The 27,992-nt window shown below is 42.7% G+C and overlaps 1 protein-coding gene and 1 long non-coding RNA gene across 3 annotated transcripts in view; one reads left to right on the top strand and one right to left on the bottom strand.

Annotated features, from left to right (window-relative positions):
* GRIA1 (glutamate ionotropic receptor AMPA type subunit 1) overlaps nt 1-27,992 on the top strand; it is a 294,076-nt gene that overhangs the window by 161,169 nt on the left and 104,915 nt on the right. For both annotated transcript variants that reach the window (XM_004428620.3, XM_004428621.3), the window contains exons 5-7: nt 1,628-1,681; nt 23,155-23,316; nt 25,617-25,784. In XM_004428620.3, the coding sequence (XP_004428677.1) occupies nt 1,628-1,681; nt 23,155-23,316; nt 25,617-25,784 (384 nt within the window). The remainder of the gene's footprint in view (nt 1-1,627; nt 1,682-23,154; nt 23,317-25,616; nt 25,785-27,992) is intronic.
* LOC147917216 (uncharacterized) lies at nt 517-26,276 on the bottom strand. The gene is made up of 3 exons (XR_015551930.1): nt 26,164-26,276; nt 25,634-25,860; nt 517-612 (listed from the first exon to the last, which is right to left on the bottom strand). It is a non-coding gene; the product is annotated as an uncharacterized LOC147917216 (long non-coding RNA).

Raw genomic sequence — 27,992 nt, 5'->3', positions numbered from 1 at the left:
GTTAACTTGCAGACTGAGCTAGGGCTAACCCTACGCCTGCAGTCTTAGCTGTTCCTTGTTGGGTGGTGTGTCTGGATGCCCAAGCAAACTTCTGGATGGTTCTTTCCACAAATATTTTTCCTGTCTGCAATGATTAGGGACAGTCTGCACATTCAGGATGAAGGGGTGTTTGGGGACCCTGGCTCTTAATGATTCACCATAATCAGACATCATATGGAAAACTTCCAATAGTCAGGTCCCTGTCCTGACACTGCTACGAGACTGCTGTGGGATCTGGGCAAATCATTTCCCCTCTCTGGGCCTGGACTTCTCATCTGTACAGTGAGGGGTTGAACTAAATGATCCTGACATTCCCTTCCAATTTCCGGGTTGAGTGGCTCATTAATGTCTGAGTATCCAACTGGTTTAGAGAAGAAGGCACAAAACTCAGGGAAAGAAGGAAGTACATCTGAATATGGTTCATGCAGGGAGTTGAAGGTCAAGAACTGGGATGGAATCATCCACCTACCCATCTGATCATCCATCCATCCATCTGTCCATCCAAGTAGCAGATACTGTGATGACAATGACATGGAATTCAACGTAGCATAAGATTCCCACCAGGTGCAGCCACTATGGAAAACAGTATGGAGATTCCTCAAAAAATTAAGGATAGAACTACCATATGATCCAGCTATTCCACTGCTGGGTATTTATCCAAAGAACTTGAAAACACCAACACGTAAAGATACATGCACCCCTGTGTTCATTGCAGCGTTATTCACAATAGCCAAGACTTGGAAGCAACCTAAGTGCCCATCAAGGGACGAATGGATAAAGAAGATGTGTTATATATATACACAAGGGAATACTACTCAGCCATAAGAAACGATGAAATCCAGCCATTTGTGACAACATGGATGGACATTGAGGGTATTATGCAAAGTGAAATAAGTCAGAGGGAGAAGGTCAAATACTGTATGATTTCCCTCATTAAGTAGTAGATAATAACAACAACAAACAAACACATAGAGATAGAGATTGGATTGGTGGTTACCAGAGGGGAAGCGGGGAGGGGTGAGGGCAATGGGGCTAGTTCAGCACAGGTGTGTGGTGATGGGTTGTGAATCGAATTTGGGTGGTGAACATGATGTAATCTATGCAGAAATAGAAGTATAATGATGTACACCTGAAATTTATACAATGTTATAAACCAATGTTACTGCAATAAACAAATTAACAATTAAAAAAAAAAAAAGATTCCCACCAAGAAAGAATCTCCATGTATGGGGAAGGCTTTCTGGAAGAAGGAGAGATGTAAGCACTTCAGCAGTATCCTTGGGGTTATGACAATGGTACTCTACTCCTAGAATCAGCCAAAACTGATTTCAGATCCTGCATCTGCCACTTAATAGCTGGGTAACCCTAGGGAGATTATTTAACTTCTCTGTGCCTCAGTTCCTCATCTGTAAAACGAAGAGGTCAACAATGCCACCATCACTGGATGGTTGTGATATTGTAGTTTGAGTGCTTAGGATAGGGCAGGGCACATTATGAGTCCTCAACTAACGTTAGTTGCTATTATTATTGCTGTTGTAACTTTAATTGTTAGTATGATTGATGAATCCCCTCCCATTGTGTTTTGTAGATTATAAAACTGGAGAAGAATGGCATCGGCTACCACTATATCCTTGCAAATCTGGTGAGTAGAGTGCACTGCTGGCTCTCAAATTGTTGTCATTCTGTGTTTGGGGCCCTAGCTTGCTTCCATGGTCCCTGGCTGGTGGGAACCGTGTGGGTGGAAGGGGCAATTCAGAGCTGCAATACTAAGCTTACCTTTTCCCCTCCACATCCCCACTTGTCAAAGCACAGCACACTGTTGGTGAACCACTAACCTTCCCCAGAAGAGAGCGTGCTAGGGGACAGGGCTTTAATGGCCTCTGCCCCTTGGCAATAAGGACAAAATTGCCACATGTTTGAATGGATACAAAATACTTTGACCCCACTGTTTTGGACCCTCTATTTTGACACCAGTGATAGTTTTACTGTTTACAAATATAAACATTTAAATCATAACAATACTAGTGTTGACAAATCTTGAACCAGAAACATTTTTCTAGCATGAACAATATTATATCAATTTAGTTTTTAATCACTTTTCTATGTGGCATAGATAGCTGTCTTTTTTTAAAAAAAAAAGTTTTCATTTTAGTGTATTGCAGTTATTTTTATTTTGCAATTATTTTCTATGTATAAAGACTTGATTCATAAAATACCTTTTTGTAGATATTAAATCATACCTAGTAACATGCACCATTGTGAGTTTTCTTTTGTGGCATTATTTCTGGCAAGTCTACCTTTCCTGGGCCAGGTGTTGCCTGTCTACCTTTTTCATCATGAAGTCTGATTCTTCCGGCAGCATTTTTCCAAAGCCAAATGGAATTTTATTTCACTTTTAGTCCTATTTTTTGAAGAGCTTTATTGAGATGTAATTCACATACCATAGAGTTCATCCATTTACAGTGTACCATTCAGTGGTTTTTATTATATTCACAGAATTGTGATACCATCACCACAATCTCATTTTAAAACTCTTCATCACCCCAAAAGGAAACCCCATACCCATTAGTAGTCACTCCTCATCACCCCCAAATTCCCCCAGCCCTAGGCTACCAGCAGTCTACTTTCTATCTCTATATATTTACCTATTCTGGATATTGCATATAATTGGAATCATACAATATGTCGTCCTTTGTGAGGCTTCTTTCACTTAGCATAATGTTTTCAAGGTCATCCATATTATAATGTGTATCAGTACTTCATTACTTTTTATTGTGGAATAACCTTCCATTTTATGGATATACCACATTTCATTTATCCATTTATCAGTTGATGGACATTTGGGTGTTTTCAGTTTTTGACTGTTATGAATAATGCTGCTATGAATATTTGGGTATAAGTTTTTCTCTTGAGTATATACCTAGGAGTGGAATTGCTGGGTTATAGGGTAACTCTATGTTTAATTTTTTAAGGAACTCCAAAACTGTTTTCCAAAGTGGCTGCATCTCCCATCGAATTTTAATAAATAACAAATTTTGCCATGTGACAGTTTGAGCAATTGTCAGATTTCCTTAATGGCAGCTTTTTCTGCAAAGTTTGCTTATTATCCTGGCCTGTCTTTGCAATTATGTGGTTCCATTAAGATGTGATTTTTAGCTTTTTGTCTATAGCAAACTAGATCATGTTCAGTTTTAGCCATGTTATTTTGTATTGATTATTTCTGAGTAATATTAATTATTAGTTGAATAAAAGATTGATATTTTCTACTTATTTTTGGAATAAATGTCATTAGTAGAACAATGAACACAATGAACAATGGCACAGAGTCTGGGTGTATGTAAAGGTTAAAATGCAGAATCTAAAAATGAGACCAAAACATCTTGCCTAGTCCTTAAACTCTGTCCCTCTTTCTGTCCTGATCTCCAACCTTAGACAGATCCCTGCCTAACCCTTTTTTCCCTTTCAAAATTTCCTTGCCTTGGCCGTCCCAATATTTCAGGGTCAGGACTGCAAATAAGAAGGACTTATTGAAAAAGTTTAATTTAGACCCAGCTGTGAATGCATAAATTGTTACTTTTCTCAGAGGTATTTGCATTTTAAATGGAGGGTGGCTGTCCAGAGACTTTTGGGGAACCAAGAGCCTCACCCTAAAAAACCATTTGCAATGGTGGGATTTTTGACTTTGTGATGAAAAAATCCTTGATATCCCTCAAATCCCAGATCTTTAGTGCTAGAAGGGACTTTGGAAGTCAACTGCATCTAAATCTCATTTGCTTGTAGGGAAACAGAACCAGCAAGGTGGTGTGACTTGGCCAGAGTCACACAGTGAGTCAGCAATAGAGCTAGGCCTAGCACCAATGTTAGCAGGCAGCATCCAAGGCCTTTTCCACTACTCCAGAACATCTCTCAGTACAGACTTGTGTGGGCAACCTGCTGCTTGAGAATATACAGAACAAAGGTAGGGACATGCATAATCACCTCTCCAGGGTAAGATAGAAATTACACGTCAGTGGCCTGAGAGCCACTGAAAGGCCCCAGGTAATTATATCCCCAGGCACCATCTGTTACCAACTGACCCCTTGGTCATAGCATCAGCAAGTCAGCCCCTTGGGTTTCTGTATCCTTCTGATCCACATTCTTTTTCTTCTGACCTAATGAGCTCTCAAATCCTTACGACTGCCAGCTAATAGGATGCAAATTGCATATACCATCCAAATACAAAAGCCTTGCATGTTCCAATAGATTAGTTGATAATTAGGCTTCAAATTACTAATTAATTCAGTTTGAAACATAGTTGAGTATGTGGTGTGTGTTTTTTCTTCCCCCTTCAGAGAAATAATGCAATTTATAAGATGCTAATTTTTAGAAATTCCACCACATAATTAGCCTGCTGCTGCATGGAACTGACCCCTCCTTCAGAGCATTGTGACTAGGGTGTAATTATAGAGTTAGAAACCAAGGACGCTTTGGAAAGGTTTAACAAAAGGAGGGAGCTACATTTTTCTTTTGCAATTCTTTCTGGCCCTGTCAGAATGCAGGAACTTCAAAGTAGCCAGCAGCATTCTTCTAACAGATGGATTTGGAGGGACGTTTTTGGTGCTCAAGTAATCAGATTTGGAGGGCTGCTAGCAGAGAGTAGGGAAGGAGACTGCGGGTCACAGAGGAAAGCTTTGTGGACAGAGTCAGAAAAAAACCTACTTTTTGTCCAGACACTGCCCTCAGCTAGCATTGTGATCTTGAGCAAGTCTTCAGCCCACAGTTTCCTCATCTGTCACTTGGGAATAACAGTTCCTGCTCCACATGCTCATAGACTCATTGGGGAGATCAAATATGTGGCTGAATGCCACCATGCTTTGAAAAAGTAAAAGGGCTCTGCATTGGTGGGGGATTCTTACTTCATATACTAAATCTACCCATCTGCACAGACCCACATATTGTGTGTAGATGTATATATGCATATATATACATATTTATGCACATACATATATATGATGATATATGTTCATATTTTATATATGATAGGATAAACGTGTATTTCTATTTCCATAGCATTGGTATGCCCATAAAGTGAACTTGAACCGTGTAGAAATTCGTAAACTGTACCATTCTTTCTTTTTGTTGTTGTTAATATTTTATTAAGGTCATATTGGCTTATAGTATTGTGTAAATTTCAGGTGTACATTATTATATTTCAATTTATGTATAGACTGCATTGTGTTCACCACCAATAGTCTAGTTTTTATCTGTCACCATACATATGTGCCCCTTTACCCCTTTCACCCTCCCCCCCACCCCTTTCCCCTCTGGTAACCACCAATTTGTTCTCCTTATCTATGTGTGTTTATCTTCCACATATGAGTGAAATCATATGGTATTTGTCTTTCTCCATCTGACTTATTTCACTTAGCATAATACCCTCAAGGTCCACACATGTTGTCACAAAAGGCACAATTTTGTCTTTTTTTGTGGCTGAGTAGTATTCCATTGTGTGTATATGTGTGTGTGTGTGTGTGTGTGTGTGTGTGTGTGTGTGTGTATACCACATCTTTATCCATTCATCGGTTGATGGGCCCTCAGTTTGTCTCCATGTCTTGGCAATTGTGAATAATGCTGCAGTGAACATAGTGGTGCATGTATCTTTTTGAATTATTGATTTCATGTTCTTTGAATAAATAGCCAGTAGAGGAATAGGTAGATCAGACGGTATTTCTATTTTTAATTTTTTGGGAAATCTCCATACTGTTTTCCATAGTGGCTGACCAGCTTGCATTCCCACCAGCAGTGTATGAGGGTTCCCTTTTCTCTACATCCTCTCCAACACTTGTTATTTCTTGTCTTGTTACTTGTAATTGGGTGTGAGGTGAAATCTCATTGTAGTTTTGACTTGCATTTCCCTAATAATTAGTGATCTGAATATCTTTTCATGTGTCTGTTGGCCATGTGTATATCTTCTTTGGAAAAATGTTTATTCATATCCTCTGCCCATTTCTTGATACGGTTGTTCGTTTGTTTTGTTTTGTTTTGTTTTGTTTTGTTTTTTGTTTGGTGAGGAAGATCAGCCCTGAGCTAACATCCATGCCAATCCTCCTCTTTTTGCTGAGGAAGACTGGCCTTGGGCTAACATCCATGCCCATCTTCCTCCACTTTATATGGGATGCCACCACAGCATGGCTTGATGAGCGGTACGTTGGTGCACGCCCGGGATCCAAACCTGGGCTGCCAGCAACGGAGCATGGGCACTTAACTGCTATGCTACAGGGCCGGTCCCCAGGTTGTTTGTTTTTTTGTAGTTGAGTTGTATGAATTCTTTAGATATTTTTGAAATTAACTCCTTGTCCGATATATGATTTGCAAATATTTTCTCTCTGTTGGTGTGTTGTCTTTTCATTTTGTTGGTGGTTTCCTTTGCCTTGCAGAAAACTTTTTAGTCTGATGTACTCCCATTTGTTTATTTTTTCTTTTGCTTCCCTAGCCTGAATAGACATGGTATTCAAAAACATACTGCTAAGACCAATGTCAAAGAATGTACTGTCAATGTTTTCTTCTAGGCGTCTTATAGTTTCAGGTCTTACATTCAAGTCTTTAATCCATTTTGAGTTAATTTTTGCCTATGATGTCAGATAATGATCTACTTTCATTCTTGTGCACATGGCTGTCCAGTTTTCCCAACACCATTTATTGAAGAGACTTTCCTTTCTCCATTGTATGTTCTTGGCTTCTTTATCGAAGATTGGCTATCCATAGATGTGTGGGTTTATTTCTGGGCTCTCGATTCTGTCCTATTGATCTGTGTATACGTATTTTGAATTCAGGGAGATATCACACTCCCTGAATTCAAAATGTGTACCATTATTTCTTAAAGAAGCCCCTGGGCCCTGGAGCCCCCTAGAGGGCCAAGCTGTCCAATCTGGCTGTCGGTCCTCCTCCAAACCCGGACACTGACTCTGCGTTCTCTCCCTGCTCTGAGATTGTGGTCAGAGCAGACATCTACCAGCCAGAACCCTCCAGAGTGATAGCTTTTATCTTTGTGATGCATCAGCAGCAAATCTTTAGAACAAACTAGTGTTTCTCAGAACAGAGGACTTGTGGACCCCTACAATGCGTCTGCAGAGCCACTGTGGGAAACACTGTACTAATAGCTAAATTCTTCGGTCCACTGGGACTGCAAACATGAGTACTCACGTCATGGAACAAATGACCAGATTCTTAATGATGATTAGAGTTTCACTGAAATAAAAAAGCACAACATTTAAAAGTTCTTGTAGAGAACTAGCAGACCTCTGAGAATTTATAAAGGGTCCAGCAGACCCCAGTTTGAGAAACAACAAGGTGTTGGTTGTCTTTCAGTGTGGACCATATGGTGCCTCTTGGGGGATTAATAACAAAAATAGTCACAGCAGTCCCTCCCATTTTCATACCATGTTATAGCTTATGTGACGTTTTCACATGAATCACACCACTGGGTTTTGAACATCACAATACTCTTGTGAAGTAAACAAGGTAGAATTCATCACCCCCGTTTTACAGGTGTGAGAACTGAAGCTCAGAGACGTTATATGACTGAGCTGCAGAGGAGGAAGGCAGGCACCTAGTCATTGGTGTTTGGCTGCCAGCAATCCAACAAAAACCAAGTAATACTGGCATAAGAATAGGACAACCAGACTAACCTGATGCCAAGCCACTTTAACCACTGAACTAGAATTCCTTAAACCCCTACAAAATAATAACAATAGCAATAACTACAATTCTTCAGATGATTGCCGCATTCCAGACACTAGGATAAATACTTAAATGCATATCTATTAAACCCTCAGGTGAGTCCTTGAGGTTGATAGTATTATCCTCACTTTTCAGATGAAGAAACTAAAGTTCAGAAAGATTAGTGAGTTTTCCAAAGTCACAAAGTTTATGAAATAATTGAGCTGGGCTTCCCCTCCAGGGCTATAGAACTCCAAAGTCCGTGTTCTTACTGCTGTGCCGTGTGAGTGCTGAGAAGGGGGAGTTGGGGGAAGGTGCAAGCATGGGGGGCCCTTGACAAGAGAGCTTGAGTTTAAATCTTGCCCACAGTTGCAGCGATAGGCCTGGAATTTAAACACAGGCTCTCACACTCCTACTGGATACTTTTTGCATTATACACTGATAGAATTTCATTGTAATTATAATTTCTAGTATCTAAGGAAGCTGAAGGAGAGATGGTGAAGTCAGGTTATCTCAGGTCTTATTGCGGTATGTGGGGCCCAGGGCAGTTAGCCATTTCCACCATGTGGCTGCAGATGAACTCCTATGAAATGTCAAGAGTTGGAAGTTTTGGTCCACGTGGCAGCTCGTCCAAGCCCCTAGCTCCATGCTGCTGCCCCTCTGCTGTATCAGTCCTGAGAAGAAACTGTTCTTTAGTCTCCTTACGTCCTATGGTAAGTAATCTGTCTACACCTTCTGTAAGGCCGAGCTCACCCACTTCCTTCTGCACCTCTCTGCCCCCATCTCAGTACCGCACACAGTCATGTCTGGTTTCTGCAACCTTTGGTTAGGCAGGTGGCACAGTAGTTAGAAAGGGTGGCTCTGGGGTCAGACAGATCTGGGTTTGAATTCTGGCTTTATACTCATTAGTTGTGTGACGTTAGTCAAGTTACCTACCCTCTCTGAGCTTTCATTGCCTCATTTGTAAAAAAAGAATAATGTGATATTATCTACCTCCTCATAGGCTATCATGAGAAGTGAGATAATACATTATAAAGTGTTCATACTAATATTTGTCCCAAAATAAGCACTCAGTAAATGTTAGTAATTACCAGCATAATAATCATTGTCATCACCATCATCGTCATTATTATTAATGGAGAAAGAAGACATTTAACATCTGGAGACAAGATACTATCTTTGAGGTCCCTCACCTCCCCTTCCCCAGACTGGACGAGATTTTCATCCACAGCTGATTCACAATTATATAATGTCTTCCTCCCTGTTTGTCTGTAAGCTCCTGGAGGAAGGAATGTGTCTGCCTTGTGCACTAACGAATTCCCAGTGCCTGGCAAAGTGAGTTGTGTGTAACAGGTGTTCTTTAAAAAGTCACTGAATGAATGAGTAAAATACATTCTCAGGAAATAAACAATCTTTGTACCCACATATCACATACACTTAAAGGCAAAATCTTTCTGTCTATGCTAAAAGAAGCAGACACAGTGGGAATATGAATACAGTTATGAATATGCAAATGAGTAGATAGAGATGAGCCTAGAAGGGCTTCTAACCCACTTCCAATAAAGATCCAGACTCTCTTCTACCACATCCCTAACAGAAGCCCATCCATCTGGTTCTTGTTTGAATAATACCCAGTGATGAGGAACTCATTCCTCTGAGGCAGCCATTTCTCTTCTCAAAGGGCTCTGATGGTTTCCGCAATTTCCTTGAACTGGGCCCGTCTGCACTCTGTTACCCTCTCATCACCCCTGGCTCCACCTGCCCTCTTGGGAACCTTGCAGAACACATCTGCCGCACTTCCACAACGCAGCCTTCATGAACTCGGAAACGCCTACCCTGCTCACTCTTGGTGTTTGCTCCCCAAGCCTGGACACCTCCCTGTTCCCCCACTGCCTTCTCACAGGATGTAGTTCTAACAGCCAACCAAACAAACGTCAAATGTGGGCCAGACATGTCCACATGCCGAGCACGGCACTAGGCTCATACAAGAAGCACTAAGAAGCATGTCGCTTGACTTTTGTCCTGGAAGCAACATGGCTTTGTTTTCCAGCTAGATTGGAACTTAAGTCCTAAAAGAATGCCAGAGAGAAATCACCAAGTGTGACGGTAATGCCTGCCCCCTAAATGGCCATCTGAACTGCCAGAGCATGGCCATCAGAGGCTCGAGAGGCTCTAAGGCTGCAGGGCATCTGGGAAGGATCGTGACAGTGCATCTGTGCAGCCAATGGCCCTGTGAAGAGTGTGCCTTTTCCTCGGTTTGAACGATCCTAGAGAGCTGGAGCTGAAGAGTCCCTGGGAGCTCATCTCATTCAGCCTTTCACTCTACAAAATGGGCGCCCAAGGCCCAGGGAAGGGAAGGGACCTGCTTGAGGTATCTCAGAAGGTAAACAGTAGAGCTGGGCTGGGATTTGGAGCAATAGTTTGCTCTGTTTTTTGTTGCTTCTTTTCCTGTCACTGCTGCCTTTCAATTTTCACAGTGTGCTTGTGTGTGTGCCTGTGTGAGTGTATGTGTGTGTGTGTGCGTAAAACAAAGAAATAGGCAGAAACAGAGACGGACAGAAAGGCTCAGAAGCCCTCCCTCCGTCCTCCCCATGCCCCTCCAACAGAGCCTCTCTTCACTGATGAGGCTCTTTCCAGTTTCCTGTTCTCCCTCCCACAAGCCTTTCCTCTCTTCCTTTGCCTTCATCTCACTCTTCTGTACCAGTGAGAACACACGGTTACTTATGATCACCAGAGCTGACACTGCAGAGAGCCTCTGGAAGGAAAGAGGATGGGGGTGGATAGAAAACCAAATCCCAGATCCCAAAGGATGCTCACTTCCTAGATGGTCCAAGCATCCCATCAGGCAAGGCTGAGTCTACATTATTCTTTGCACTCACACCCCATGTTCTAGAATAATCCACTCTAGAGACCCCTGAGAGTTTCTGCATCCCTCCAAGAAAGATGAGATTATATTCCCATTTTATGAGTGCGAAAAAGGAGATTCAAGTTGTTGAAGGAACTTTTCCCAGGTTGTGTGGCTAAAGCTAGAATTTGAACTCAAATCTCTCTAATTCTAAAGACTAGGTTCGTTCTCCATTAGGCCACACTGCCCAAATCGGGGAAACCTTTGCAACCTTTAGGCCTGGCATTATAATTGAGCAAAGTCAAGAAATAAACTCCTTTCTTCCTGAAACTACCTGGTTTGAATTCCAGCTCAGCCACTTACTAGCTGTGTGACTTTGAGCAAGTCACTCAACTTCTCTGTACCTCAGTTTCCTAATCTGAGGGTGGGAATATTAATACATACCTCACCAGATAAAGATAAAATGAGTTAATTTATGTCGCACTTTAGAACAGTGAGTGCAGTGGAAGCCTGGGGTCTCATCCTAACTCTGCCACTGACTCATCATTTGCAAAAAAATTATATTTTTTTGAGGGTCTCAGTTTGTTCAAGACTTGGTACAGTGTTTTCAAAAGGAATAAATTATCGAAAAGACCTTTCCAGATGTGTAATTTTTGGTTCTAGTTTTCTTGCCTCTCTCTGCAGTCCAGAGGTATCAAAACAAAATTCTCGAAGCCACATTGGCTCCCTTCATCATAAGGGAGAAACTGCTCCATAATTTCCAGCACTCAGTGTTTGCATCCTTAGCTCTTGCAAACCGAGCACACCTTGGCTGATTCGGAATGGCCTTTGCCTTGCTGAGGCAGCGGACTATTTCAGATATGCAAGACAATGGCTGCCATTGCTCTTCTAGTGCATGGAACCCTCTTGCCACCACCAGCTTACAAGCAGGAGGGACAGACCCCTTAGCACCAGTTTTAACACAAGGTTGGGGTAATATGTAGCTAGAAGGGTTCAGTCCTCGCTTCCTTACTTGGCCTTCTTTTTACTTCAGAAAAGAAGATAACATAACGGGAGGATGGAACGTGGAGCCCCATGAGACATGGGGCTCTAAGTGAGTACTTACTATGTGCCAAGTACTGTCCTAAGAATTTAACATATATTAATGTAGTTAATCCTCACAACAGCCCAATGAGATAGATACAATAATAATCCCTATTTTGCAGTGAAGGATACTGAGGCACAGAGAGGTTGAGTAGCTTGCCTAAAGTCACACAGGTAGGAGGTATAAGAGCTGAGATTTGAATGCAGGCAGACGTGTACAAGTGTTTCCTCTGACTTGCTGCCCTCGGTCGCTCTGACTCTGAACCTCAGTGCATGCATGCTTTCTGCTTAGAGGGTTCTTCCCTGCACTCTTCACCCAAAATAGCCTCTTCTTTCAAACTTCGTTGCTTCCACTAGGAAGCCTTCTCTGAGCTCCAGGGTCAGGTTTTACTCCATTTATTTTGATCTATAATACCTTGAGTAACATTGGCCTTTCTCACTAGACCTTAAGTAACTTGAAAGCAAGGACCACATCTGTCTTATTCTCTGCTGCAGCCCTTTGTCTAGTACGTGCTTGGCAAAATTAAGTACTCACAAATGCATGAGGGGGGGCTTCTGAGCCTCTCTTTCTCTCTCTGTTTCAGCCTGTTTCTTTCTTTTACACACACATACAGGCACACACATAGCGAAACCCAGATAGTTCCGGAAGAAAGGAGTTTATTTCTCTACTTTGCTCAGTTATAACGCCAGCACGAAGAATTGCAAAGGTTTCCCCGATTCGGGCAGTGTGGCCCAATGGAGAACAAACTTAGTCGTTAGAATTAGAGAAGTTTGAATTCAAATTCTAGCTTTAGCCACAGGTCCTTGGAAAAGTTCCTTCAACAACTTGAATCTCTTTTTTCTCAGTCATAAAACAGGGATATAATTTCATCTTTCTTGGAGGAATGCAGAAACTTCTTGTTAATGAAGGATTAACAAGAGTATTCCTTTCCCCTTTCCCAGTAGGTTTCAAATTTATCATATGTTTAGACTTGCACTCATTTTTCATCAAGCATTCAGTGGGTGCCTACTATATAACGCTGTAAATGCTTACCTTGGCATTTCATCAAAAAATGGGCTCGCTTTAGTCTTTGCCTGACCTTCCCTGGGTAGGAAGGTTTTGATCAGATAAAGTGAAGCAGTTGTTGGTTTCAAGTCTGCCAGGAACTCCAGCCCTAAGAGCCTGCCCCACACAAGGAAACGTTGTAAGGCTGAACTTTGCATTGACCTTTGGCTCTTGCTCTGAAGTAGCCCTGGCCAGGGGTCACTCCTGACGGCAGCCAGTTAGGGCAGAGATAAGATGAATGAAAGCTCTGGAAGACCAACCAAACCCAGGCCAGGAAGGACACTCCTACACCTGCACATCGACAGCCCAGTCTAGGGGCCCCTGACCTTCTGCCACAAGGTACCAGCATTTTATTCTCAGTCTCCACACTGAGAAATTGGTTTGTGAGACCCTGCCTGACTCTTACAGTGCTTTGTCAACAGTGGACACCTGTGTGTGGGGGGATGCATATGTGTTTGCTGATATTCAAGTGTACAGGTACCCACCTCCCAGGTTTCAAATGTACTTGGATAAGTTAACACCAGTGTGGTTTCTTTCCCCCAATATGGATGGTATTTTAGCTGATTTGTGCACAGCCACAACGTCTTATTGACTAGGTAGGAACGAGGTAAGCCTGCGTGTTACCAGGGATTATACAGGGTAAGGATGCATTAAAAGTTCAGTTGGTTCAGGGCCGGCCCCGTGGCTTAGCGGTTGAGTGTGCACACTCCGCTGCTGGCGGCCCGGGTTCGGATCCTGGGCATGCACCAACACACCGCTTCTCTGGCCATGCTGAGGCCGCGTCCCACATACGGCAATGAGAGGGCTGTGCAACTATGACATACAATTATCTATGGGGGCTTTGGGGGAAAAAAGTAAATTAATTAATTTAAAAAAATTATAAAAAAAGTTCAGTTGGTTCAAGTGACTACAATAGGAAAAATGTGAAGACCCTTATGTAGAGACCTGGTTATTTGAGGACACAACTGAGTCCTCAGCCCAGGAATATTCCATGAGTTCACGTACATCCATATTCATGTGTACACACCCGTGTGATCACAGAATTGTAGATCAAAGCTGGAAGAGCCCTTAAGAGAGAAATCAACTGGTTCAGAAGTTTCCATACTTTTTAGTTTAAAGCTCTGTTTTCAAATGGAATCTTGGGGAGAATCCCTGTATGTAAAACAGATAAAAGCCAAGCTGCTTTGGTGGAAGAGGGAGGGTGGGGATCTAGGACCCCATCCTTCTGCTTTCCCCCCAAACCAACATGGTCACCTTTAAAATGCCTGCAACTCAGGAACATAGTTTGAAAGATCGTTGAGTTTTACAGATCAATAAACTAATGCCTGGAGAGGCTGAGACAATTGCCCAAGGACAAACAGCTCATGAGGTTCAAAGACAGGACAGAACTTATGTGGTTGTCCCTAAGACTGTTGTCCTGACACTTCTTATTGTGACCCAGTTCAGAACATACTACCCAAAAACATCAATAAAAAGACTTCTTTTGTCCACAAGACAAAAGCTGGGAGGCTGAGAGGTGACAGGATTGAAGCTTATAAGAAAATTGTGAAAAGGGTGAACAAAGAGGTTCGTTGTCTGTTCCTTCATTCCTCAGTGTGAAGTAAACAATCAGCCTGCTCCACGTACTGTGTTGTGGACACTGTGGGGACCAAGGTCCCTGTCCTCAAGGAGCCTGCAACCTCCTAGGGCGGGTGAGAAGGACCGCTGCAGTCTCAGAGGGGAAGTCAGAGAGCCTCAGAGAGAGAAATAAAGAGCTCCGTGGTTCACATTCCAAGTACCAGTGCGCATTAAAGGAACTGAAGACAAACGTCCTGGTCTCCTGGAAACCTGCTGACCCCTTCTCGGTCTAAAGATGCAGGCCGTTCCAAGTGCTTCATTGCAGGATAGGAGATAAATGAATCAGATTGACTGGACTAGTGGTTAGGAGGCAGAATGTACAGTGGTTAGAAAACCAGCCCAGAATCTTGTCACTTGCTGTGACTGTGGTCTCTGGCCCTCGTTAGCTATGTTATATTGAGCAGATGCTACTTCATTTATTTAAGCCTCACTTTTCTAATTTGCAAAATGGGAATGATAATAGTACCCAGTTCACAGAATTTTTATGAGGATTAAATGAGATAATACAAGTAAAGCACTTAGCACAGTGCCTATTACATAGTACAGGCCCGATACATGTTAGGCATTATGGTTGCTGTTATTCGTATTTTAGCCAAAATCTGCGTCCCATGACTTCTGCCCATTCGTTGGTTCTGGCCTGCCTTCCAGAGCCTCAGAGAACGAATCTTCCACCTCTTCCCGATGACAGCCCTTCTGGGATTCAAATACATCCTTCACTTACCCTCTTAGTCTCCCACTATTTTTTAGGTTGATCATCCCCACTTTTTTCAAGCATTTCTAATGTAACAAGACTTTTCAAACTGCACTTCCCTATAACTATCCTCTCTATGGAGTTGTTATCTAAGAATTTTCTGACAATTTGGGGGAACTTGGCATGTTCAGCTTGTGCCATTCAGAGTATAAAGTGCAAGTTCTTTCATTTGTTCCAATCTTCCCTCTTCTAGATCTCGAGGGGATGAGATGGAGAGAGTGCTCTTTGCAGTGTTCCAGGGCTTGTTTAATAAACCTTCTTCTTAACAATGTTGGATGCTCCTCTTCCTTCTGATGGGTGTGGTGTCTGCACAGCAGAATGATGAGGGCTGAACAGCTTGTACGTGACCCCTTGAAAGAATCCCAAAGAAAAAGGAAATCTGACTTTGAAGATAAAGCTTTTCATCCTCCGAAAGCTGCGTTTCTGTATGCCTACACCTTGCCTGACCCACTGCCTGGTTTTGAAGCAGTGCTAACAACACCTAACCTCTTTTGACCCAATGATGATGATGATGGTGAATGTGATGATGATAATAATAGCTAACACTCATTAAGCACTGACTATGTCCCAGACACAGTTCTAAGTGCTTAAATGTATTCTTTGAAATCTTACACCAAGTCTGTGCTATAGGTGCTATTATATCTGCATTTTGAAGACCAGAGAAATGAGCCTCAGAGAGGTTAAATAACCAGTAAACACATAAAATCAGTTCTTTTGTTTCCAGGCGCACGTGATAATTAATAGTTATAATGATAGCCCAGAGCCTCTTCATGATCCTTAAAGCATTTTCCAAATCTTCACAGCAACATGAAAGCATAGCCAATGTAATTATGGTCTTAAACATCTCTTTAGGTTATCATCATTATTTGAAATGCCTTTTCATTCTAATCTTTTGAAAATTATATTGACATATGATAGATGGAATGACTATATTAACTAGTTTACTTAATTGAGCAATTTTACTCAGTCCTTCTATTCAGATGTCCGGTCAGCATTGCATTGTCTCCTACAATGAGTATATGGGGATAGATTCTAATCCTAGCTAAACCTTTTACCACCCATCCAAACTTAGGCTACTAGTCTCCTCTCTGGACCTCATCTTTCCTATCTATACAATGAGGGGTTTGATCTGATCTCCAACATCTTTGCTTCAGGCATCAGTCAACTATGGCCCGTGGGTTGAATCCAACTGCCACCTGGTTTTGTTTGGCTCATGAGCTAAGAATAGTTTTTATATTTTTAAATTACTGGAAAAAATGAAAAGAATGATATTTCATGCCATGAAAATTATATAAAATTCAAATTTCAGTGTCCATAAATAAATTTTATTGGGACACAGCCATGCTCATTCATTTACTATTGTCTATAGCTGCTTTCGTGCTGCAATAGAGGAGTTGAATAGTTTACAACAGAAACCAGAGAGCCTGCAAAGCCTAAAATATTCACAATCTGGCCCTTTACAGGAAAAATTTATAGATGTGGGGTAGGTGAGCACTAATGGACTTCAGATAAATCAGAGGCTTGGGAAACATCTAACCAACCTTATGAGGTTGGAGTCACAGAGAGAAACCTAGTGTGCTCTCCTGCAAGTATTCCTTGAAGACAGAAAGCTGTATTGGAAGGCCCCTCTTTGGCAGGGTGAGACATTTATTCTGGGCTATTAACTATGTCAGCAACACTGTCTGAGGTTCTTTGTCCCTCTTAGTCTAGGGCAACCCGAAGACAGCATCCTAGAGCTAAGCTCATATGTTCCTCCACTGGCAAGGCAGTGTAATACATTAACAAAGAAGACAGATTTTATGGCTGGAGCGTGGTTTGAACTCTTGCTTGCTGTGTGATCTCAGATGAGTTTCCAAAAGTCTCTGAACCATAGCTCCTCAACATAAAATTGGGATGGATGCTCACTCACTCATTTATGCAAATGAGCATCCTGTGCCTGCTGTGCATGCTCACCTCTCAGGGTTGTTTGGGGAATTAAATCGGGTTATGTATATAAAGCATTTAACAGAATGCCTGGCTCAGGAGAAGAGCTTGAGAAATGTTTAAAATAAATCTAGGGGTGACTGTCGACTGATTATTTCATTTTCCATTTTTAAATAACAGTAACTTTATAATTCTCAAAAGGTTGTTTAGATGAAGTTATAAATGCATATAAAGTGCCATTTTTGCCATTATTGTCATTTTTGTTATTCTTATGAGCAGTGCTTCTGAAGCTGTGTTTCAGTAGAGCATTTAACAGCACCAGTGTTAATTCCAGGCCAAGAGACAAATTAAGCAGGCTCCCTTAACAGACCAGAACAAAGATTCAACAAATGCAATGAATTCTCTTCCCTTTTCTGCCACTGCCACACTCTGCCCCGACTTTCCAGGGACTATCAGATGACCCCTGGCCAGTGAGGTACATCCGAATCATCTGAGAATCTATTTTTATTTTTTAATAGTACTAAAAAGGAAATATATTTACATGGTAAAAAAGCAAAAAATATGATAGGAGGGTATAAAATTAAAAGCAAATGCCTGCTCTCTCCAATCTTATACTTCTTAGAAACTTTTAAACGTTTTCTGTGTTTGGTGATTCTGGTGGTTTCTCTCAACACTTCTACGTAATATGTCTATGTCTCTCTTTCTTGCTTTATCAACCTTAATCCCATCTGTGACTCCTCGTTAGAAAGATGATGATCTCTTACTGCTTCCCCCATCCAATCCTCAATGTTTGTTAGTTATGCTATTATTCAGAATTCTTCTAATGAGTATCTTTATAATTTTAATACATTGAACCCTGATTTTTGATTTGCCAGCATTAGAGTTTTGTAAAAATGCAGATATTCAGCTTCCTCTCCAGGGCTATTGAATGACAATTCTTAGGGACGGCTACCTTGCAAAAGCTCCCTAAAATATTCTGATATGTCTCCCAGGTTAAGAACCTCTGTCCTGAGAGCCTGCAGTGCACCAGCCAGTTCATTTGCATTTGAATGAAGATAGTGGGCAGAGCAGTCTTCTCATGTCACCCATTCATAGTCACACATGGGACAGTGGGAAATACCACAGAGGTGCCGAAGAGGCAGACAGGAGTATAGTGACCACAGCTTCAAGAGCTCACTCGTCAAAAAGTCCCACTTTAGATGAGAAACAGTCACTCTGTGAAGTGTAGCATCTGGTACAGCTCCGCAGGACAGTGGAAGGAGTCTGGGTTTGGGAAACCTGAGTTCTCATGCTGAATAACTTGAAAAAGAAGCATCCTGTGGATTAATTTCATTCTTCTTCAGTAGTCACAGTGTACAGAGCAACGGACTCGGTATTTGGAGGCACATTATAAAATAGGCACGATGGCTCAAAGAGAGTGGTAAAAACCAAACTTCATAGTTTAAATCTTCAATGGAATATAATTAGCAATGTTGCACCCTTATAAAATATTATATAATCAATAGCACAGATAAAGCAGATAAAGAAAAATGTACTAATTACCAAATATTACACCCCAAGGGTTTTTTAAAAAATAAAATGGCAAAGAAAAATTAGAAAATGATTTAATTAAACCTTATTTAATGAGTGTGCTCAGGGGAATAGAGTGAGTTGACTTTTCCAGTTAACTGGTGGGCAAATAGTTAACATTTTTATTTCCTCTTCTTAGTCAAGAATACTTTTCTACATTGGCAGAGTCAATTTTCTTGCTTTATAGAGAAATCAAGTCTAGTAACTATAAGAGACTCATTTCCTAGTGATTAGGGTCATTATAGAGATTCAAGATTACCATTCCTGCATGAAATCTTACATAGAAGGAGAGACGTCAGCTATCAGATCAATGTACGTTGACTCCAAGTTATTCCCTAATTTTGTTTCTTTTACCTAACAGCACAGATATGAGCTTGTTTTATCCTTCTCTGCCCATTCCTTCTCAGGGGAGCAGAGGAGTTCAGTTAGAGGGTTCCATCAGTTGTATTAGATGTAACCGAGGTTTGGCTCCAAAAACCTTGCAGTCAGACATTCTAGTGATGGAGTTGAGTGGCATTTATGTTTGAATAAACTCTGCCATTTCCTTTAGCCTCCATTATATTTGAGATGGGGGCAGTCAGTATGAAAGGCCCAGGAACTTGTTACAGAATTTCAAGTGACAGAATTTGACTGTGGGAGATAATTTCCATTTCATTCCCTCAATAGTTATTTTATGAACAAAATGTTCTTTTTAGAGTCTCTAAAAATTATGGGAAATCTCTCAACTGTGCATTAGCTTCTAACCAGTAGTGAGATGGCTGTGTTCTTAGGTGGTATAATGTCTTCGAATGCATATTGAGTACAAGAACCTAATTCTGATTTCATCTGTACTAACAGCTTGCTAGAACCATTGTGCAGATCAGTAGGCCTCTGTGCAAATCTATAAACTGCGGCTATGGGAAAAGTTAATCTCAAAAGAGATTTCCAACCTGAGCTTCTCTTTTCAGCCACTTAAAATCATCCCCTGGCATTTGTTGCCTGCTGACTATATTCCCTTTGGCTAATTAGCATTCTTGCTTGAGAAAAGTCTCTGGCTTTTTTTCATTCACTCAAGAAATATGGATTGAGTACCTACTCTGTGCCAGGCATTGCTCTAGGTGCTAGGTTCTAGGACTCATCACTGAACAAAGCAGAAAACGTCCCAGTCCTCATTTTTTTATTTTTACTTTTTATTGTGGTAACATTGGTTTATAACATGGTATAAATTTCAGGTGAACAGCATTATATTTCTTTTTTGCCGAGGACGACCAGCTCTGAGCTAACATCTATTGCCAATCCTCCTCCGTTTTCCCCCCAAAACCCCAGTAGATCAAAGCCCCAGTAGATAGTTGTATGTCACAGTTGCACATCCTTCTAGTTGCTGTATGTGAGATGCGGCCTCAGCGTGGCTGGACAAGTGGTGCGTCAGTGAGCGCCCGGGATCTGAACCTGGGTCGACAGCAGCGGAGCGTGTGCACTTAACTGCTAACCCACGGGGCCAGCCCCCATCATTATATTTCTGTTTCTGCATAGATTATATCATGTTCACCACCCAAAGACTAATTACAATCCATCACCACGTGGACTGTGGACACAGGCGCTTAATCATCCCTTTCGCCCTCTTCCCTCCCCACTTCCCCTCTGGTCACCACCAATCCAATCTCTGTCTCTATGTGTCTGTTTGTTGTTGTTTTTATCTTCTACTTATGAATGAGATCATACGGTATTTGACTTTCTCCCTCTGACTTATTTCACTTTGCATAATACCCTCAATGTCCATCCGTGTTGTCACAAATGGCTGGATTTCATCATTTCTTATGGCTGAGTAGTGTTTCATCATGTATATACACCACATCTTCTTTATCCATTTGTCCCTTGATGGGAACTTAGGTTGCCTCTAAGTCTTGGCTATTGTGAATAACGCTGCAATGAACACAGAGGTGTGTGTAACTTTACGCATTGGTGTTTTCAAGTTCTTTGGATAAATACCCAGCAGTAGAATAGCTGGATCATATGGTAGTTCTACCCTTGATTTTTTGAGGAATCTCCATATTGTTTTCCATAGTGGCTTGGAGCTGACATTTTAAGAGAGGAGAGACGACAAGGGAACAATGAGTAGACGAGATAATCTCAAATGGTGACAAATGCTTTGGAGAAACTCTGACAGGGCACTAACTGCACTGCGTGTTGGAGTGACTTGATGGGCTTCTCCCAGAAGCAGGTCCCAAGAAAAGGATTCAAGTACAAGTGATTTCTTTGGGTGCCAGTCCTAGAAACAACAGCAAGGAATCAGGGAAGTGGGGTAGGGAAGGGACGGCAGGCAGCCAACAAAGGTGTGTAATCAAGACACTTACCCCTGGGGGCTATAGAGCCCCATCCCTTAGGGGACCTCTAGACATCAGTGTAGAACTGGCCTCCAGGTTATCCCACCCAGGGGAGAAGATTCTGGAGTATATATCTACTAACTCCCCATCTGTTCTTGGTTGAGAGCTGCTTTGGATGTGTTAACTCCCAGACACATCTGGCTGACCCTGCACATGGATGAAGTAATAGGTATTTGCAGTTAGTATGTAAAGTGGAATATCAGTGTATAAAGGGGAGTGGAAACAGGGCACTGACAGCATCTACCACAGGGCGAGGGCTGGATCTTTAGATGAGAGTCAGGAAAGACCTCTCTGAAGAGATGGCATTTCAGCTGAGATCCAAAGGATGGAAAGGAGCCAGCCAGGGAAGGCACACTTCCAGGCAGAGAGAATAGCTGGGACAAAGGCTCTGAGTGGGACTGAGCTTGGTTTGTTTATACAATAGAAATGGTAAAGACTCACAGAAATTTAGAGGCATGGGGTAGGAGGAGTATCTGAGTCGTGAAATGTTGATGACTAGATCTTTTACATAAGGAAACTAGATCAAGTCGATGAGAAATTGAGAGACTTGGGCAGTGCCATAGGCTCCCCAGGCAGGGCTGGGGTTGGCACTCAGGGCTCTTGGCCGCCAGTCCAAGGTTCCCCCCATCCTCAATCCACCAAACTGTTTTGCTTCCCCTGCTCATTCTCCCATTCTGCTCATTGGGATTTGGCAGTTTTCCCAAGCCTTGGAGCCCAAAGGGTGCTAACTTTAAGATCCATGCTCAAATTCCTGCAGTGGGCCCCCGATAATACCGAAAAAGAAGCCCAAGTTATCACAAGACTCTACATAATCCAGCCTTGGGCTGCTGCTCCGAGCGCATTTCCCACCCTCTCTCCCTCTCACTCACTGTGCTACAGCCACGCCAGCCTCCTTACTGCTTCTGAAACATGCAAAGCATCCTTCCGCCTCTGAGCCTTTGCTCAGAATGCTCTTCCTCAGATTTCCCCATAGCTTACTCACATGGCTTAACTTCACTCAGGTCCCTGTGCCAACACCACCCCCTCAGGGAGGCTCACCTGAGCGGGCCTTCCAAAGCACGACCTCGCCCTCCTGTCCCCTTGCTCCTACCCTTTATCTTTCTTCCTAGGACTCATCACTACTCATGGTATACTCTCCTGCACTATACTGTATATATGATGCTAATATTTACTTGTTTATTTATTATCTGTCTTGCCCACTAGAATATAAGCTTCGTAAGAGAAGAAATTTGTTTTATTCACTATTAGAATAGTGCATCGTAGGTTCTCAAAAATGTTTGTTGAATGAGGAGTGAGTGAATGAGCGAAGAGCTTCAGAAGAGCTTAGTACAAGTCCCCTCTCTGCTGCTAACCCATTGAATGACTTTGCATGAGTCAATTCTCCCACTCTGTCTCAGTTTATTTATCTGGCAAATAGACATATAATTTCCACCTTATAGAGTCATCAAGTGAAATGAGGTCATAGGTATGAAAGTACTGTACACTACGGAATATGTTATACAAATTCAAGGTCTCCTTTTTGAGTTCCTTCCTGACTTTCAATGAACTTCACCAAATGGAGAGAAAAGTTTCATTCCCAATAAAGAATCCTCTATGAATGTTAGAACTGATCAGTCATCACTGGGTAGGGAAGATCTAGTCTACGGCATGGGAAAGAGCACAGGGAGAGCAACGATCAGAATCCAGCCTCTTCCACAGACTTGCTGGTGACCTTGGGAGGCCCACGGGAGCCTGCCCCTGATGGGCTTCAGATTCCTCTTCTGAATAGGGTGGAGAGTGGGGTAGTAGAGGAGACAATTCTCTTCTTACGTTTCTATTCTGTTCCGTATCTGTAGCGTCATAATGTTCCCAGCCACCATTTATTGATCACTCAGTCTGCACCATGCACTTGACATGTGTCGTCTTATTGCTTTTTCTCCCCAACTTCCTAAACCATCAAGTAACTTAGTCCATGATAGTATAACTAGTGGATGTGAGTAGCAGAGCCAGCACTTCAACCCAGGCATGGCTGGCCCCTGAGCAAGTGCTCTTAACCACAGTGCTAACTTTGTGCACAAACTAAGGGATAATTGAGTTCAGAGGGAAGGGAGGCACAATTGTCTCTCCATTAAGTTGGTTCCACCTTGTAGAACAGGATGGAAAATCCTGTGATTCTGTAACATGGCTAAACTGATTTATGCAGGCAGCATGTTCTGACTTCTTTCCCCTCCTCCCTGCACAGGGTTTTATGGACATTGACTTAAACAAATTCAAGGAGAGTGGAGCAAATGTGACAGGTTTCCAGTTGGTGAACTACACAGACACCATCCCGGCCAAGATCATGCAGCAGTGGAAGAACAGCGACGCTCGAGACCACACCCGGGTGGACTGGAAGAGACCTAAGGTGAGGGGATGGGTAGCAGGCAGGAAAGGGCCCTTTGCTTGCCCCAGATTTCTGGCCAGTGTTAGCCTTTAGAAAAGGATAGGTTTTCTAGGAGGAACAAACTAAGGAAAACGTATCCATAAAGACCACGGGTACAGTGAAAAGGTCAGACAATCCAGACTGACAATGGTTTTAACAAGATAGACATTTTGTTTTTCTGTCATATAAACAAAATTCAGAAGTCAGCACTCCAGGGCTTGTATAATGACTCCACAATCATTAAACACTCAGGCTTCTTCTACCTCCTTGTTTTGCTATCTTCAGCATATGGGTGCCACCCTATAGACCAAAATGGCTGCTGAAGCTCCAATCATTACCTCAGTATTCTACCCAGCAGGAAGGTAAAAAGGAAAATAAAAAGCACAACTCTTCCTTTAAGAACCCTTTTCAGAAGTCATGCACAGATCTTCCACTCACATGCTATTGGGCCACATCTTAGAAACCCAGCCCCAGCTGGTTACAGGGGAAGCTGGAAAATGGTGTCTCTATTCTGGGCAGGGCCACCATGTTGCACAGCTCCACAGGGATGCTGTTTGCATTCATTACTTTGTGGATTGAGCTTTCTTGAGTTGTGCAGTGAGCTAGTCCTTACTCTGGTCAGCCATCTACCCAGCTAAGAATCAGGGCAATCTAACTAAGCAATATCCAGCACATCTCTGCCTCAGAGAGTCAACTCCCAAGTATCATACAGACTGTCTGCCTCCCACTTCCCAGCAATTCAGCTCGAAATCCTGCAGCCAAAATCTATTTTTTTTTTTTTTTTTTTTGGTGAGGGAGATCAACCCTGAGCTAACATCCATGCTAATTCTCCTCTTTTTGCTGAGGAAGACCGGCTCTGAGCTAACATCTATTGCCAATCCTCCTCCTTTTTTTTCCCCAAAGCCCCAGTAGATAGTTGTATGTCATAGTTGCACATCCTTCTAGTTGCTGTATGTGGGACGCTGCCTCAGCGTGGGCGGAGAAGCAGTGCATCGGTGCGCGCCCGGGATCCGAACCTGGGCCGCCAATAGCTGAGCATGCGCACTTAACCGCTAAGCCACAGGGCCGGCCCCCAAAATCTATTTTGTTTGCCATTTATAATGGTTTAGAATAAGGATAGCAGGTTATTTTTCTTTCCCATGTCAAATCCAATAGCTTGGCAGTGGCTGTGTAGAATACTGTGTTGAGGAGGATTCTGAGACCAAATTTGTTTATCTGGGGCATACAGTGAATCCTTGGCAACTTTCTCTTGCCACTTTGTCCATTTCTTTTTGTGAATGGTCATTTAACTGAGATGTTTCTCATCCCACTGATTGAAAACTGATGTAGCGATTCAAAAATAAAGGCTTATCTCAATAAGAACTTAAGCAAACAAACTCGTAAGTGTGTTTTAAAACAATGAGCAAACCACTTAGTAGTTAATTAATTAATATGTGAATATCCCACCCAATTTCCAAAAGATTGGAGAAGATTATAAAAATACCCAAATGTAATATATATGCTTTTAAAAAGTGAGAGAATCACAGTTAAAAACTGGAAAAATACTTATACATTTGTTGTACAGCTCTCTATTGCGAACTTAGAGTGCGCCACAGAAAACATGCTAGGCATTTGGGACAAATTAATGAAGAAGTCAGACATGAATTCCAAAGCCAGGAAATATTGTCTCGGACTCTTTTCCTCATTTTGTTTCATCAACAGAAACCCTCTTTTAGGCAAGAGGGGAAGAAATTGAGTTATCATGAATAAACACAAGGGGAACGTTTGCAGAGTGTAAACCTGCCACTTGTGTAAGCCACACGTGGAAATAATTAAGAGCTTACCCTTCTTGGATTATTTTCTTTTACTGTCACAAGGCATGATGGAGTAAACAGTTCCTCTTGGCTCTCAACTGGTAACTATAGCACAGAGGAAACCAACTGGTTTTCCGTAGACTGTATCAGACAGATACAGATGTGTCGTACTTAAACTACGTGTTCTTTTTCCAATTGAACCAACGTTTTAAAATCACAAGATTGCACACACAAATCTAGAATTACAGCTTCTCTTCAAAAGCCATAACTGGCAATACTGAGCTCACAATTCAGGAGGGCAATATTGGCTAGCGGATGGAGCAGCAGCCCCCATCTGAGGGGCAGACTCTGCCTGGTTCACCACTGCCCCCCACTCCCCATACCTGGCCCACTGCAGGCATTCTCAGGAAGCAAATTCCCAGATGCAGCTCCCACCTGCCTCCCTGCCAGCTCTCTCTGACACCTAACTGTCTCCGTTCCTCCCACCAGTACACCTCTGCACTCACCTACGATGGGGTGAAGGTGATGGCTGAAGCTTTCCAGAGCCTGCGGAGGCAAAGAATCGACATATCCCGCCGGGGGAATGCTGGGGACTGCCTGGCGAACCCAGCTGTGCCCTGGGGCCAGGGGATCGACATCCAGAGAGCTCTGCAGCAGGTGAGGCTGGCGATGGCTGCCCCATTCTATGGGAGTCTCGCAGGGGATCTCAGCATCAGTTTCAGGTGGGACGTAGCTATTTAAAAGAAAAGACAGAGCATGCTTGAAGTTTGGACAATGACTGAATTGCGTTTGTGGCTCTTTGTGTACGTGGAGGCTCATGTAGAAATTAAAGAAACAAACAAACAAAACAATAGCATGGAATAGTCATTCCTGATAGTGTAAAAGCTATATTTTCTGGTTAGGTGTTATGCTGAAAAAAGGAAGCTTGTGATTCTGTATGGGGAAAGGTACTTGAAGTACACAGGGATGAAACTGAATACTTGAGCAATCTCCTGGAGACTCTCTCTCACCGTGATTTTCTAGATTTCTTCATTACCTTTGCTCTCTGTGCACATTTCATGAGGGGGCTCTCAAATGTTTCCAGTACTTCTGATCCTATTTTCTTGCTTCTCATCATTGCAATCATCAATTTTGTTTGCCCTTAAGAAGAGTTAAAGAACACAGATAGAAAATGGTCATGCCCACTCCAATCAATTGGCTATGCAAAGGAGTCTGAGGCTGAATCCAGATTCAACAGGGAAGAGTATGAATATTCAATTAGCGATATGTCTGCTATGGAGGCAGGATGAGACAGTGATACCCGTGGGCCGTGTATTTAACATCCCCGGTTTAAAAGAGTCTGAGAACTTTCCCTCAGCATTATCACTCTCAGAAGTCTCTTTTAGTCTCTAGAAATCTCTAGAAGCACCTGGAGCCCAGGCTGTGATTCTCGAACTGCTGAGGGATAGCACCATACGATGCCTCTGATGCATCCTAATAGAAAAGCTGTATTTCCAAAGAGGACTGGGCAAAGAGGGCAGTGCTCACTGCAAAGGAAGGTCAAAGTATCAGGCGCAGTGGCAAGCCAGCAACAGCAAGATACTTTGGTGCAAATGCCCCTTAGGACCCACCCTCCTCATCCAATGGAGTTGCCTGGATAAGACCAGCTCTACTTTTAGGACTACCCTCAACAGAAGGTGAATTTAGGCTCCCAGGGGAGGAGAGGAGCATTTCTGAATGAGGGAGAAATGTAGAGCAAAATGTACAACTATTCCCATTTGTTTTCCCACCGCACGGGTACGGCTCTAGCAATTTTCACAACCTGGAGAAAGAGACAAGAAAGGAACCAGCTGTTCCTCAGCTTGGATGAAGCGCCTATGCGTGGAGAATATGTAGTTGTGTACTTTGGAATGAAGCAGCAGCCCTGTGACTACAAGAGGAACATGCTAAGGGTCCACAGCAGCCCATTCTGCTCTCCCTGTGTCTCTATGCAGCGTGGCCCCGAATGATTGCCAAAGATGCAGCGCACGCCTTCTGGCTTGTTTAAAATGCTCCTCCAGGCTCCACAGTCGAGACAGATTCTGTTTGCGGTGTGAGACTGCTTTCAGAAGGTCCCAGGGACTTGCCCTCAGCTTCACAATCCTCCCAACTCCCTTGTCTCTCCCATCTTAATGACGTCTCTGGAAGGATATTCTGACTCCACCATGACAGTGATGAAGCCTAGAAGGCAACTTGGGATGGCAGGAAGGGCTCTGAACCAGGAGGCAGGAGAGCTGGGTTCCAATTCCAGCTGGGCCCCTGGCTCTCTGGGTGGCCTTGAAATACTCCTTCAGATCTCCTACAGACTTCCCTTTTCTTATCCATGCAAGTGAGGTGGTTGGACAGACGACTCCCAGGTCTTAACCGGCTCTAAGAATTCTAAGTACCTAATTTTTTTCTTATGGTCTAACCCTCTGTCCTTCTTGTTGTAATGTGTGCTCATTCTTCTGCTTCTGCCTTTGGGGGGTTTGCGAAGAGGCAGTTGCCTTAGTCTAAAAGAATAATGACCTCTTTTATATTGTCTTGGAGTCAAGACACATGTGTGCCTGGCTCCCCAGCAGCCTGTCAGCTGCTCACTGAGAGCCTACTGCATGCCCTGGCCTGGGCCAAGCAACGGGGACAATAAGAGAAGGCAAGACCTGCCCCCAGGAAACTCTCTTCAGTCTCTATAGTGTGGGGGAGAGGAACTAGCCACAAAAAATCAAACCCAACATTCTGATCCTAAGATCAGCTGTTCAAACTGATTCCTTCTCAAATCTTTGTTAAGCACCTAGAATCACAAGAATTTATTGCTGAAAGAGACCTTAGAGATAGCTGATTCCCATTTTCTGTTACTTTGTAGATGAG

This window comes from Ceratotherium simum, chromosome 4 (genome assembly GCF_057802395.1).
Source record: "Ceratotherium simum simum isolate JZ-2026a chromosome 4, ASM5780239v1, whole genome shotgun sequence".
NCBI lineage: Eukaryota > Metazoa > Chordata > Mammalia > Perissodactyla > Rhinocerotidae > Ceratotherium > Ceratotherium simum.
This window is presented reverse-complemented; position numbering and strand designations above follow the sequence as displayed.